At 41.0% G+C, this 15,233-nt stretch overlaps 1 protein-coding gene across 2 annotated transcripts in view; it reads right to left on the reverse strand.

Annotated features, from left to right (window-relative positions):
• DOCK1 (dedicator of cytokinesis 1) overlaps nt 1-15,233 on the reverse strand; it is a 279,647-nt gene that overhangs the window by 30,240 nt on the left and 234,174 nt on the right. For both annotated transcript variants that reach the window (XM_075612250.1, XM_075612249.1), the window contains exons 37-40: nt 14,224-14,314; nt 12,695-12,814; nt 1,685-1,774; nt 498-602 (exon numbers count right to left, since the gene is read on the reverse strand). In XM_075612250.1, coding sequence (XP_075468365.1) covers nt 498-602; nt 1,685-1,774; nt 12,695-12,814; nt 14,224-14,314 — 406 coding nt within the window. The remainder of the gene's footprint in view (nt 1-497; nt 603-1,684; nt 1,775-12,694; nt 12,815-14,223; nt 14,315-15,233) is intronic.

Below are 15,233 nucleotides of genomic sequence, written 5' to 3' on the forward strand. Positions count from 1 at the left end.
ATCTTATAATCAGGGCAATACAGTACAGTACTATTTTAGTTTCACTGGCTTCTCATCTAGTAGTCTCATTATAGCTTCCCTAATACTGTACCACAGTGCCTTCTCTTAGAACAACTGTTTCTGGATTGACAAAATAGTTTAATGTCATGATATCATTAATATTGCTTAAGCGGATCACATAGTCACAAAATTATGACTGCACTGGAATGCTTATAATATCCGAGTAACGTGCACTAAATATGAGGTCCTTTTCCCTTTAAAGGGTCACTCCCTCCTATACAACTTAAAAATATACTTTTCTTGTAGATGTTTACCAAACTTCACCATGACTCAAACCTCTGCTTCTACATCTGATGGGGTTGGCCACATTTATAAAAAAGGCTTGCATTTTATCTGATAGAAGCAACATGGAAGATTTCAGATGTTAAAGAAAAGGAGTGAAGTTCACTTAAAGACATTTCTGAAGCTATTATATTAAAAGTGAAATTCAGGTCTACCCTCAGAAACGTAGGAAATCCTTGTCCATAATACCCAACAGCAAAGTAATCAGGTCTGGGCCGGATAACTCTCACAATGTTCTCGAAAAACTGTGCTTGCTTTTTCTGTAAGAGAGAAAAGGAGTAACTAACAAACGTTGGTCTTTGAACAGATTGAAAAATAAAACAGACAAAATCAGGGTTGACATTTGTATGCCATGGGTCACCTGCTTTGGAAAGTTTCTAAAGAACACATCGCACTAAACTTTCTAATACTACATTTATTAAATGGCTAGTTTGGTGAAGACTGTGATTTATTGTATGTTTCCTGATTAAAAAACTGTTCAGTTTATTAGTTGCAACAACTTATGCCAACAATTCTCAGTTAGTGGTGCTAAGAAAATGCAGTAAATAATTAAAATACTATTTCATTTAAATAGTGTGTTTGTTATTGCCTGGACTCCGTCTCACCATAATGATACTGCTGTTTTTATTTGCAGTATTTCCTCACTTTCTATATCGCTCTATTTGTATGTTTTTACTGTGTTGTTACAAAAGTGTATACCTAGATTTAATATTTCGAAATACCAGAAAAGGTAGTTGCTGTAGATTAGGGGTGCGCAAACTGGGGAATGACAGATTCTCTGCGTGCGGCGCGGCGTTTACAGAGGTCCCGCGTGCTTCCCAAAGGCATTTAAATTAAATATTGGGGGAGCGGCGAAGGCATCTGTAAACTTCACTTACCCTGGCTCAGACGCACGGCTTCTGGAGATGCATCGCGGAGTCAAAAGACGCCACAGGGTCACATGACGCTACGTCGCCATGCAACGTGATGTCATAACGCCGGCGCCATGGTAAGGATGGGGTGGGGGCGCTAGGAGGGGGAGTCGGCAGGGGGAGGCGCATGGGAAAAAGATTGCACACCTCTGCGTATTCATTACCTGCTTGCAAACTTGTGAACAAATGATGAAAATCGGCCCTTTAAGCCAATAAGTGAATTAGAAATAAAATGAAAAAGAGCTTCCAGGGAGGCTACACATTATTTCATATAATACTGTAGGTAAGTTAGAAATAGTAGTTATTGAGATATATTCCCATATAAAGTTCCCAATAGGCTAATGAACAATTTTATACGCAAACTACAGAGAGCATCGTGAATGTTAATCACATTTACAATGTTTATTTATTTTTTTTTTAAACGAACTTACCAACAATTCACTAAGTTGCTCATAATCGAACATTTCGTTCTCATACTGCTCTGCAAGTTCTTTGCCAAGGGCGATGGCTTCCTCCCACATCTATTCAGAAGGAACAGATAACAACTTTAAATGTAAGCGCATGTAAATTATTTCTCACAAATATATATTAATTGAAAACATTAAAGCAGCCCCTTTCCCAAGACACTTACTGGTGAAGTTACCGGTAATACTTCCTGGATTCACTGGGAGAAGTAAATGGCCGTCAAGTAGGCAGCTGCAACAAATGACATTGCTGGCCAATAGGAAGCATGACATTTTGTTTTCCCTAGGACAGGGGTGGGCAACTCCAGTTCAAGGGCCACCAACAGGTCAGGTTTTCAGGATATCAGGTGGCTCAATCAGTGGCTCAGTTGAAGACTGATCCACCTGTGCTGAAGCATGAATCTCCTGAAAACCTGACCTGTTGGTGGCACTTGAGGACTGAAGTTGGCCAGCCCTGCCCTAGAGGGAGGTTTTAAACCTGGTAACTTCACCGCTAAGTATCTCGGGGTTCAGGGGGTTCGCAATAACTCAAAATAGCACAGTTTCCATCCTATAAAAACAAAAAAAGGGAGAGTGGAATATTTCTGCTTTAATTGCAACTTTTATTTTCGATTTACCATAGAATTCAGAAAACCTGCATTACAATTACGCACAAATGTAAATGGTGATATATGTAGTAACTCAAACATCACACTACAGTACATCATTAATTTCATATACATTGTAGAGGTGTGTCCAGCGCTACCTGCAAACTTTATGCTTCGAGTAGTCAGGAAAGTAGCAATGTTAACGTAAGGCCTTTAAATCAGAAAATGTACCATAATATGTATTCATGTTAATATTAATAATCCATATTGCCCTACTTGCACTGACGTCTGTACAAATATGCCTATAAAGTCCTAACAAATTTTCTATTCACAAATGAGAACTTGTTTATTTAATCTAAACAAAACGAGATTAAAATACTCTATGGAAATTGGTATAGAAAGGTTTACTAATTATATCAATTACACAAATTTGAGAATTCCTTCCATATGTTATATATATATATATATATATTCTGTAAGTGGGTTTATTGGCTTTGCATCTCTTCCCAACCTATGTGTAAAAGCTGTGTTTAAAGCAGCATGCATTGGGTTAAGGGTTTTCCATGTAATGTGGTCTTCAGACAAAAGGTGGCACTGTGTGCTCATTTGCATGTCATTTCCCAGAATCCCTTGCTGCAGTGGAAGCACTGTATGCTAGGTGATAATGGCAAAAAGCAGGGTTGCAGACCTGTCTAAGACATGTGAATGTGCTCACACGGAATATTTTTATATGATATATATACAGTATATATATATTTATTTTCATTCAATCACCCCCTTTTATACATTGTAGAGCAGCGTTTCCCAAATGGTGGGTCGCGACCCGGCACCGGGCCATGGCACCAAAATTGCCGGGTCGCAGCGAGGCTGGCCGCGCGGTGTCTCCTCCCAGCCCCCCCTCCCCCCCGCCGCTCGAGTTAAAAAAAATAGCAGCGATTCCCCCTGCGGTCCCGCGCGCATGCGCAGGGCAAGCAGGGACCGCTCCCTTCCTCCCCCCCGCTCCCAACGTGGGACGGAGGCGGAAGTACTATCTCATCTGCGGCCCGCTTCCTCCCGCGACCCGCTTCCAGAGCTCACCTCCCGTGGCACCCCCTCCTGAGCCCACCTCCCGTGGCACCCCCTCCCGAGCCCACCTTCCGGGGCACCCCCTCCCTCAGCCCACCTCCCGTGCCACCCCCTCCCGAGCCCACCTCCCGTGCCCCCAAGCCCACCTCCCGTCCCGGGCAGCAGGGGATATCGGGGGCAGCAGGGGAAAGCGTCCGGCCTCAAGGTAAGTCACCCCAACCAGTTACTGTCACCCACCCAGTCACTGTCACCCACCCAGTCACTGTCACCCACCCACCCAGTCACTGTCACCCACCCAGTCACTGTCACCCAGTCACTGTCACCCACCCACCCAGTCACTGTCACCTACCCACCCAGTCACTGTCACCCACCCAGTCACTGTCACCCACCCAGTCACTGTCACCCACCCAGTCACTGTCACCCACCCACCCAGTCACTGTCACCCACCCAGTCACTGTCACCCACCCACCCACTGTCACCCACCCACCCACTGTCACCCACCCACTGTCACCCAGTCACTGTCACCCACCCACCCAGTCACTGTCACCCACCCACCCAGTCACTGTCAAGTCACTGTCACCCACCCAGTCACTGTCACCCACCCACCCAGTCACTGTCACCCACCCAGTCACTGTCACCCACCCACCCACTGTCACCCACCCACCCAGTCACTGTCACCCACCCACACAGTCACTGTCACCCACCCACCCAGTCACTGTCAAAGTCACTGTTAAAGTCACTGTCACCCACACTGTCACTGTCACCCACCCACCGTCTCCCACCCACCCAGTCACTCACCCACCATCTCCCACACACCCACCCAGTCACTGCCTCCCACCCAAGTGTCCCAGTCCCCACTCCCAGTCCCCCCTCCCCCTCCCACCCACCCAGTCCCCCCTCCCCCTCCCACCCACCCAGTCCCCCCCTCCCCCTCCCACCCACCCAGTCCCCCCTCCCCCTCCCACCCACCCAGTCCCCCCTCCCACCCAGTCCCAGTCCCCCCTCCCACCCACCCAGTCCCCCCTCCCACCCACCCAGTGCTAGTCTCCCCCACCCAGTCCCCAGTCCCACACAGTCCCAGTCCCCCCTCCCTTCAACCCAGTCCCCCCTCCCACCCACCCAGTCCCCCCTCCCACCCACCCAGTCCCAGTCCACCCTCCCACCCACCCAGTCCCCTCTCCCACCCACCCACCCAGTCCCCTCTCCCACCCACCCAGTCCCAGTCCCCTCTCCCACCCACCCAGTCCCCTCTCACCCACCCAGTCCCCCCCCCCCAGTCTCCCCTCTCTCTTTCCCACCCAGTCCCCCCCCTCCCACCCACCCAGTCCCCCCCCCCTCCAGTCACTCACATCCGTCATTGCCTGTAATTCACTGTTTGTGTCTGTGTACGTATAGGGGAGAGTGAGTGTGCGTATGTGTATCAGGGGCTGTGTGCGTGTGTATCTGTATCAGTGTCTGTGTGTATGTATCAGAGTGTGTGTGTATCAGTGGCTGTGTGTGTGTGTGTGTGTGTGTGTGTGTGTGTGTGTGTATATATCAGTGTGTGTGTGTGTATCAGTATCAGTGTGTGTGTGTGTATCAGTATCAGTGTGTGTGTGTGTGTGTGTATCAGTGTCTGTGTATCAGTGTCTGTGTGTATCAGTGTGTGTGTATGTATCAGTGTCTGTGTGTGTATCAGTGTCTGTGTGTGTGTAGCAGTGTCTGTGTGTGTGTGTGTAGCAGTGTCTCTGTGTGTGTAGCAGTGTGTGTGTGTGTAGCAGTGTCTCTGTGTGGCTGCGTGTGTGTGTGTCAGTGGCTGCGTGTGTGTGTTTATCAGTGGCTGTGTGTGTATCAGTGTGTGTGTCAGTGGCTGCGTGTGTCAGTGGCTGCGTGTGTATCAGTGGCTGTGTGTGTGTGTATCAGTGGCTGTGTGTGTGTGTATCAGTGGCTGTGTGTGTGTCTGTGCAGGCCCTATAGGCCAGTATAGGCGATAAAATTTTTAGTGGGTCACGAAGGAGAAGTTTAAAAATAACCGGGTCACGGAAAAAAAAGTTTGGGAAACCCTGTTGTAGAGTAATACCTTAAAAATTGGGAGCACTAAATAACTTTAGGCTATGTGGACTGCGTACAATTTCCCCGAAATGTAAATGTTTAACTGTATTTGTGAGGTGAATGTAATGTAGTGAGAACAGTAAAAATGTCACAACACAAGAGAACAGCTCCACGGCCTCACAAAGAATTGTACTTTTTTTTTTTTATTGCCTTTGGGAATTATACCCATTTATCACTCATTTCCTATATTGTTGTACGGCACTACTGGTGTACTGTGTATGGAAGTATGATAAAAGATTCAGAGACTTTTGACATTTCCCAAACAAGACCACATTGTAGATGTCATGCCAAGTGTAAGAAAGATAGAAGTAGTAGTTATCAATATACTATGCTAAGTGTGATCATTCTACGACATTTGTTCATGGCTGTTTTGCCGTGACCAAATCACAGCCACTCACCTCGCCGCAGGGACATCTCTCCGCTGACCGCTTTGCTACCAAGGTAAGCCCCTAACATTACCCCTTACCCTAAAACCCCCTAATCTTAACCCCTAATACTAAAGCTAACCCCTACTCCAAAAACCTTAACCCTTAACCCTAACACCTCTATACATAACCGCTAAATTAACGCTTAAATTAACTTATCCTATTGGCAAAACGGCCGGCGGCTGAGTGTCCAGCGGTGGAGGGTCCCTCGGCGGCCAAAGGCCGGCGGAGACTTGGTCGTGGCAAGACGGCCGCGACCAAATGTCTGATTCAGAGTGTGATACCTTGTTGTCTCTCAATTGGTTTATCAACTGATATGCATTACACCATTTTTCTGATATTCAGTGAATGACATACAAGATGAGGGAAAAATCATTATCAGCTGTGCATATTTGTGCTGTATGAATAATAATAAAAGAAAATTCCCGCAAGCAAACATTCTGACCTAAAAAAAATACAAATAAAATAAATGTATCATCTTCTGAACATCTAAGGAATGTAAACAATCACAGCAGATATGGATTTTCCCATAGCTAGAGAATGTGGGATAGATTGCACTCAGAATACTTTCGTTTTCATGACTATTTTCCCTTTTTGCATAATACTTGGTTCATTATCACATAAGCTCTATTATCATGAACTTTTTCAATAATAGGAGAACTCTCACAATTATAGATAGCCTTGGGGTTAAATATCTTTGGGTCAGACTCTGAAATAGAATTCTAACACATAATAAATTAATGACCTTCAGATTATGCTTAATGGAATATAATTATGGTGCATTTAATTAAACCAAATCTTAGTAAAGCAATGCCCTGTAGGATCTCTCCAGGTACAATGAGGTTACATACAGAACATGCAGATTATGCATTATGTAAACCTAATGATACTGTACACACAAAGATACTGTACACATAAAGATACTGCAAAATGTTTTTTGGTCTGTTGATTCAAGGCATAGGATAATAAAATGAGAACGCGCTATACTGTATCTTGTAATCTCATAGCTCTATAATGACAGCTTAATTACAAGATCTATATAGTTACAATCAGGGCTGGAAGATGTCATTAGGAAAGAAATTACTAATTTATATTTAAGAATCATTCCCATCAGAGGAATTGGGAGTGAGTAAAAAGGTCTCTTAGAATGACACTGAAAAATTACTGATTGTACAAATTAGGTCCATTCTTTCCCCAGATAGTAAAAGGTTAGTTCTTGCCGACTGCTCAAAAGCTTCAATTGTCATATACAGCAAAAAGAGCTTTAATACACCTTCCCCATGATTTCCCTTTGTGCTCTTAAAAACAGCACAAATACCTCCAGTAAGGCCGATGGTGAAGAATTCGAACAGATTTACTTTCCGGAAAAAAAAGAGTGACTGGATTTCAGAAGGTCTGAGAAGTTTAACTGGAAAAAGGTGTGTGTATATCTACTGTATCTATCCATCTTTACCAGTGTATATATTGAAGTACACATAACCTGTAGATTCACCGCTCTCCTGGACAGATATAATAATGCTCAAACAATTCTATATTCCCTGCCGGTGCAGACAAGGATAATGTAGACAAGCGACAAACAAATAAAAGTGGGTATAGAGACCCACTCAAAAGATCCTTATTGAGTGCACACTAGGCCAGGGATAGTGTATACGGTATAATACCTAGGTTCAATCAACCTTTACAGGGAAGCAATTGCTCACTGCATTGAGTGAGGACAATTGCCACTAAAATGCCGTAGCCAAAATAACAAAATTTTATTAATTATCAGCAAAACTCACAACATAAACGGCGCATGCTCTAAACTAACTAAAACCAATTAAAATCTGGATCCGGGAAACAGTCTCAATAGTAGCGGTCAGAATATTTTAACATCTATTGACTATATAGGTATATATACTGTGCCACCATTCATTAGTTATAGTTGAAATGACTATGCAACCCTAATGTATAGGTGTGCATAGACTAAATGCACAAAGTGTCAGCACAGGTAAAAACCAATACATGAATGCCCCTGTGGCTTAGTATATCCAATAGTGCTCACAGTTATTATGACACAATTATGGTTTATACCTAGACTGACCGCTTAGGCAGCGGGGCGGCTTTAATCATTAGGCTTAAGGTATCACCCTATGTAATCAGTATTGATGGATAATACCCACTTCTAATGATGAGTGTGTAGGTGTGTGTGGAGCAATTGTATAATATTGGTAGCGCTAATAAACAATACAGCTGCACACCTCAGTGATTAACGTGGTGTGTGCAGGATCTATAGCAGCAGTGTATGTTACCCCCTCCAGCTGTTAGTGTAGCGAGGCGGTTGCGCATAAAGAACCATGCAATATTATAATATGTAGATGTAAACTCCCACGCAATTCGGTATAACCCGATCACATACACACTCGATACAAGTCAGCCTGTATAGTACCATGATCTACATATAGAATCATTAAACAGTTATTACACATAGGTTGGAAGCAAAAAACACACACACTCTGAAACCACAATCACGAACATCATATCACATTTTATTGAAGTTCAGCAGTAAATGCCTATGGCTTTAACAAATGATTGCAGACACCTCCTGCAATTCATCAGCAGCATATACATAAGGGATAGCGCTGCTCCATACTGGCACCTCCCATCCTTGAGAAAGCGCAGGCCCCCCTACGCGCGAAACGTACGTTGGAGTGACGTCATTACGCTGACGTCTTGAAGGAGGCAGGAATCCGGTGAGACCAGTCCGTGCATCGGGCTACAGCGGGGTTAAAAATATACAGGCTGACTTGTATCGAGTGTGTATGTGATCGGGTTATACCGAATTGCGTGGGAGTTTACATCTACATATTATAATATTGCATGGTTCTTTATGCGCAACCGCCTCGCTACACTAACAGCTGGAGGGGGTAACATACACTGCTGCTATAGATCCTGCACACACCACGTTAATCACTGAGGTGTGCAGCTGTATTGTTTATTAGCGCTACCAATATTATACAATTGCTCCACACACACCTACACACTCATCATTAGAAGTGGGTATTATCCATCAATACTGATTACATAGGGTGATACCTTAAGCCTAATGATTAAAGCCGCCCCGCTGCCTAAGCGGTCAGTCTAGGTATAAACCATAATTGTGTCATAATAACTGTGAGCACTATTGGATATACTAAGCCACAGGGGCATTCATGTATTGGTTTTTACCTGTGCTGACACTTTGTGCATTTATTCTATGCACACCTATACATTAGGGTTGCATAGTCATTTCAACTATAACTAATGAATGGTGGCACAGTATATATACCTATATAGTCAATAGATGTTAAAATATTCTGACCGCTACTATTGAGACTGTTTCCCGGATCCAGATTTTAATTGGTTTTAGTTAGTTTAGAGCATGCGCCGTTTATGTTGTGAGTTTTGCTGATAATTAATAAAATTTTGTTATTTTGGCTACGGCATTTTAGTGGCAATTGTCCTCACTCAATGCAGTGAGCAATTGCTTCCCTGTAAAGGTTGATTGAACCTAGGTATTATACCGTATACACTATCCCTGGCCTAGTGTGCACTCAATAAGGATCTTTTGAGTGGGTCTCTATACCCACTTTTATTTGTTTGTCGCTTATATATTGAAGTACACAGAAAATGACAAATACAAAATATACTGTACAATGAATACTAGCCCTGAAGATCGTATTATCTATGTTAATGCGCAAGTAACAGGACAATAAAATAACATGTCTAAAAGCTGAAGAGTTGAAACCAGATTAGGGTTCTTGGACTTAAACAACTAAACTTTTACCCCTAAGCCATTCCTTTTCAAAACATACTTAAATATAATAAATACCAATATTGTTTTAATATCCTAGGTACTAAAAAAAAAAAAACACACACACGGACAAAAAGTATGTAAAAATGTTATCATTGGATATTATACATGACTTTTCTCTCAATAACAAAAAAAAGCAATTCAAACAGCCCCTTTGTCCAGTAATCTAATTTCAACACCAGACATGAATAAATACAATACTTTGTATAATACCAGAATACTAGCATTATTACACAAGAATATTAACTGAAATAAACACACACACACAAAATTTAGCTTTTAAAAACCAAGGAGTAACACTAGCACTGGCTGGACTTAAGTATTTACTATTGCTTTTTTTTTTTTTTTTTACTATTGCTATATATTTTTTAACCCTAGAAAGAACACAGAAAGAGATGTTCACGCCCCACACAGGTCACTAACTCCTTCAGCGCTGCAGGGTCCAGAAATTCATTGTGCTGCATTGCGTTCTTACTCCGACACTAAAGGGTTAAAAGTCCTGAGACAGAACCTTATATGGCCCTGGCCCAGTACCACACAGAAGCTTAGTCATTTTCTGTAAAGTCCTTGGATTAAAGGGCTTTATTAAAATGACTTTGCTTCTACAAAAAAACAATAAAATAAATGAATAGAGAGCTGATCCAGCAGTAAAGGTTAGGCTATTGTGATGAAGTTAAACTGAGGGGTATGAAAGCAAAACCCAGAGAAGAGAAGATTACTACTTTATTGCCAAGCAAAATGAAATGTGCTGTCAGCGCAGCCTGGAAGAAAAATAAGAGAAGTACGAAAACCTAACACATGCATTATTTCTATAAACATAACAAGCTTGTACCCAATATATATATTGTCAATGGCAAGCAATGCGTTATGTACATTTTACCATGAACTGAAACCGTGGCAAAATTTAAATACTAAAAGTTATTGTTACTTAGTCTATCAGCCTACCAAAGTTTCCCTCACTCTACCCTTACCCTTTCAGTATATTTGCTAGTGATTATGAAGCAGTTTCTTCATTAATGCCAATTTAGAATTTGGGGTGAAATTAGTGGTGTGAATTTGTAAACCAAAACTGAAAAGTAAAGTGAGTGGAAATGGCCAACATTTAAGCAGTTCAGAGAAAGATTTACCCACACTTTCCATATCAATAGGTTAGGCCAGGAGTGGCCAACTCCAGTCCTCATGGGCCACCAGCAGGTCATGTTTTAGGGATATCCCTGCTTCAGCAAAGGTGGCTCAATCAGTGCCTTAGTCAATAACCTGACCTGTTGGTGGCCCTTGAGGACAGGAGTTGGCCACCCCTGGATTATTTTTCTCTTAAATATACCTTACTTAATTTAGCCTTAGACACTAAAGATTTCTTAGTATTATCTGACTTCTATCATTCCTTCACAGACCAGAAGAGAGAAGTCAATCTGGAAAATGGTAGCAATAATTAAAGATTATCCCCTTAGGAAGATGGATAGTCGAAACGCGTAGGGCGGAGTCGTGCAGTACAGAGACTTTGGGGGGCATTCATTCACAGCTGGTGGACTTCATTACTCAGCCCAGTGACTGCCTATCGGCCGTGCAGCAGGATCTGAAGCTGTTTTGGGGTTGTCGTCTGCCTAGCTCCTGTGTTGTGACCCAGGGTAGTCTGAATGCCTACCAAAGACACTTATGTAAGTGCATTACTTTGTGTTATATATCAATTAAAGCATTGTTACACTATATTTGCTTTCTCCTCTTGTATGTGGGGTTCCCCTCCCTCTATTCTCCTATGGATTATCTGAGACATTATCTGTGACGGTGTGAAGCACTCACCTGGATGAATTCAGAGTTGGCCCCTCTGTATAACCAAACAGCCTGTTTATCACGTGGAACACGAGTCTAACATTCAAAGATTAACCCATACTGTGTCCTTTTGATATACAGTGTTGCACTATTTTGTATTTTATATTTCCTTTCATGTCCTGGATGAAATTTGTGCCCCTGTTGTTTTCACCATAATTAAAGACTACAATGTTTTTCAATTGTAAGCTTAATTACTGTTTAATTGAGGTTTGCGATTTGAAGGCCTGAGAAGTTTTGATATTACAGATACACGCTGTAACATCTGAATTTAATGTATCTAAGGATTCTTGGAACGAGGCTGTGATAGATTTATTTCTTACTGCTACACAGAAGAGAGACAGAGTAATGGGGCACTAGATGAAACAATATGCTTTTTTTTTTTAACCAAGATTATTTTCTACAATGACTTCTGTGTACACACACACACACACACACACACACACACACACACACACACACACACACACACACACACCTCAAATAGTTTCCCCCACCACAAATGAATGGCCTGTAACAAAGAAATAAACCCTACTGCCACATGATTGGGCAAATATAGGTATATTAATTGGACATGTGTATGTTTTGCAACTTGATGTTTCCAAAGGAAAAACAAGTTTAACTTTTCACCGAAATATATTTAATCTTTAAATGAGTTCATGAACTTACCGCTTTAGTATAGAGCCTAGACTACAATTCAAAATTATTACTTCTCTCACATTTTTTTGTACTCATGATAAATAATAGTCAGAAGGGAGTCACTTTTAAATGAGATTTCTGTTGCTACATTCACAACTTAAATTCTGTAACTGATTCATACAAAATAAAGAAAAAAAACATTATTCCTTCAATGCAATATTGACGAATTACTGGTATCTGGAAGCAAAACTGAAATGAGATAGGACTACATCATATACCTGTTATAACATAGAACCACTAGTGTGCTTTAAACCAACAAATAACAGATAAGTCAGTAATAACTTTTTTTTAATAATTATTGTTATGTTCTGATTTAATACGTTTTATGCAAACAAGTAGGAACATCTTAAAATGCCTTTGCTTTAAACAGTGCTAAAAGAATAGAATGGAGATGGAAAGAACAAAGAGAGACAAAACAATAATGGTTTAGGGAAAACAAACAAAAAAAGCGCACCTTGCCCCTGTCAAAGTAATGGATAATTTCTTGGTACAGCTGTTCTTTCAGTTGTCCTTGTGTAGCTGCGTGGTAACCATCCCGTTGAGTAAGATGTGCTGCGCACGCTTCTTCTGACCACTAAACCAAGAACGTACAGTATGCGATGAGCAAAATAGGGAGATTGCAAAACAAAGACATTGGGGTGTGTTGACACTCCATATGCACTTCATACTGATACACAGTTCATATCCACGGGAAAAGGGTATAACAGGGTTGTCACGACACCTTGGAGAAGTATTCTAAACACCAGTACTTAATGTAAGTTGTAGATATGAAAACTTTACAGGATGTGATTACTCATGAGGTGGCTACTAATATAGTAGAATACCACACTTCATCTTAATGAAGAGAATTAAGAAGTATGCAGTAATATACATTTCTAATTGAGAATTAACCCGCAGATGGATGTGGAATTTGATGTTCTTGTATTAATGTGTCTTTACCAACCACTCACATTTTTCTTTATCTTCTCCTATACAGTTTATCAATTTTATTATGAGCAATTCAACAGTGGACTAAATTCATATCCCTACTCATACTCATTTCTTCTGCTCACATTACGTTAGCAGTCAGAATTCTAAGGATATGCTGCAGTACTAATGGTGAATACTACTAATACTAGCACTAGCACAAACATCTGAATAAAGGAGCAAGAAAAAAAATATATTTTTAATTGATTTCTAAATATAAAACTAATCTATAAAAAATGTTTCTGGTAATACGTGGTGGAAACAAGGAGTTTTTGAAGAAATTACCTCCCACTTAGCTGAAATAGTCAAATAGCACTTCGGCCCATGTTTACCAATCAATTTTAATTGTGAAATAATAATTGGGTACATTATGATTATCTCAACACTATAATTATGTTAAGAAAGCAGTGAGTAGCTTTCCAATCCAGTTTAATGTACAGATGGAAATTAGTCATCCTCATGTCCATTTAAACCGAAGGTTATATATTATTTATAAAAGATCTAACTCAATGATCAACAGAAGAAATTACTATGTATATTTCGTACAAAACTTATATAATGTTAATGTATTCCTTTATGATACATACATAAGATATGTATGATATGTATGATATGTGTCCCTGTGTGACAGTTTGCATGGAGTGTGTAGCTACTAATTAAAAAGCGGTTTAAACCACCATGGAAATTTTCTAGTAGATAGCTTGATCTTATTTGTTGATTTACTTACTATAAAGCTCATTAATCTGAATCCAAATATTCAATGTATAACAAACCTGATGCAATTTAGTGTGCAAAGCATAGCTCCAATAATCAATCAACAGAGGTAACTTTGATGATTTATTTATTTATAAAATATTTTACCAGGAAGTAATACATTGAGTTACCTCTCGTTTTCAATGATAGATTTATTAACAGCAAAGAGACCACCCCAACAACCACACATTAGCTAAAACGGATATTCAAGCAACGAACAGTGAAATTGATACAGTGAAGATGATTTCAAATTAATTTTAGTACCTTGAGAAGCTTGGCATGCAGAAGGAGAGTATATGCAGCCTCTGTGTAGTTATCACACTCCTTGTGTAGATCACAAAGTTTGTACAAATACCTACAGCAAATACAAAAAATAACTCATTGCCCAACTCTAAGTAATAAAATAAAATAAAACTAGAAATGAATTTGTCACAAGCAAAGTCTGCCATATGCCAACATAATTAATATCTTAAACAATAAACAGGTTCTCATTATGGCTGCATGGCAAGTAGCTCCCTTACGTAAATGGTAATATACCAAACCACTAAACTTACTGGGCTTGGGAGATACACTGTATTGCCGCGTGAGCATCTGCATAATATTCAAATTTTCTATAGAACATACCTGAACCCTGTTAAATTAGCCCGTATGCAAACCGGCCAAACCAACGTCTATTGGAAGTTGTGTGGGCAGAGAGCAGATGATCTGCACATGTGGTGGAGTTGCCCTCAAGTTAACTCTTTATCTAAAAAGATTTTTCGTGAGATAAAGAATATCAAAGAGGTAGATGTCTCCTTCCAGCCTGAGAACTCACTACTCGGGCTCTGGCTAAATCGATGTAGGTATCCATAGATATACGAAAATCCTAATTAGATATCTCATCTATGCCGCCAAAAATATACTAGCTAGAATGTGGGGAAAGACCCTCCAAGGAAGAATTGTGGCACAGTGGAATTTATTAGACTAATGGAGAGCTGACATGGTGCCTTAAATATCAACACCAAAATACCACAAAATATGGGCTCCCTGTCATGAGTATAATGGGGAGTCATAATGACATATAACAGACTTCGGAGCTGGCTTCTTGGGCCATAATGCCAGGGTCCGTCATACGCCGAACAAGGTTAAGATTGACGTTAGGCGAATAATTTTATGTTCGAGCTGTGTGATGATAGTCGATCAATCTATCAGTACCCCATGTAACCTGTAAAATGAATCAAACACCTTTGAATGCTGACCTCTCTGATTGTATGGAATCTCTCTATTGTTATGTT

This window comes from Ascaphus truei, chromosome 8, assembly GCF_040206685.1.
Source record: "Ascaphus truei isolate aAscTru1 chromosome 8, aAscTru1.hap1, whole genome shotgun sequence".
Lineage (NCBI taxonomy): Eukaryota > Metazoa > Chordata > Amphibia > Anura > Ascaphidae > Ascaphus > Ascaphus truei.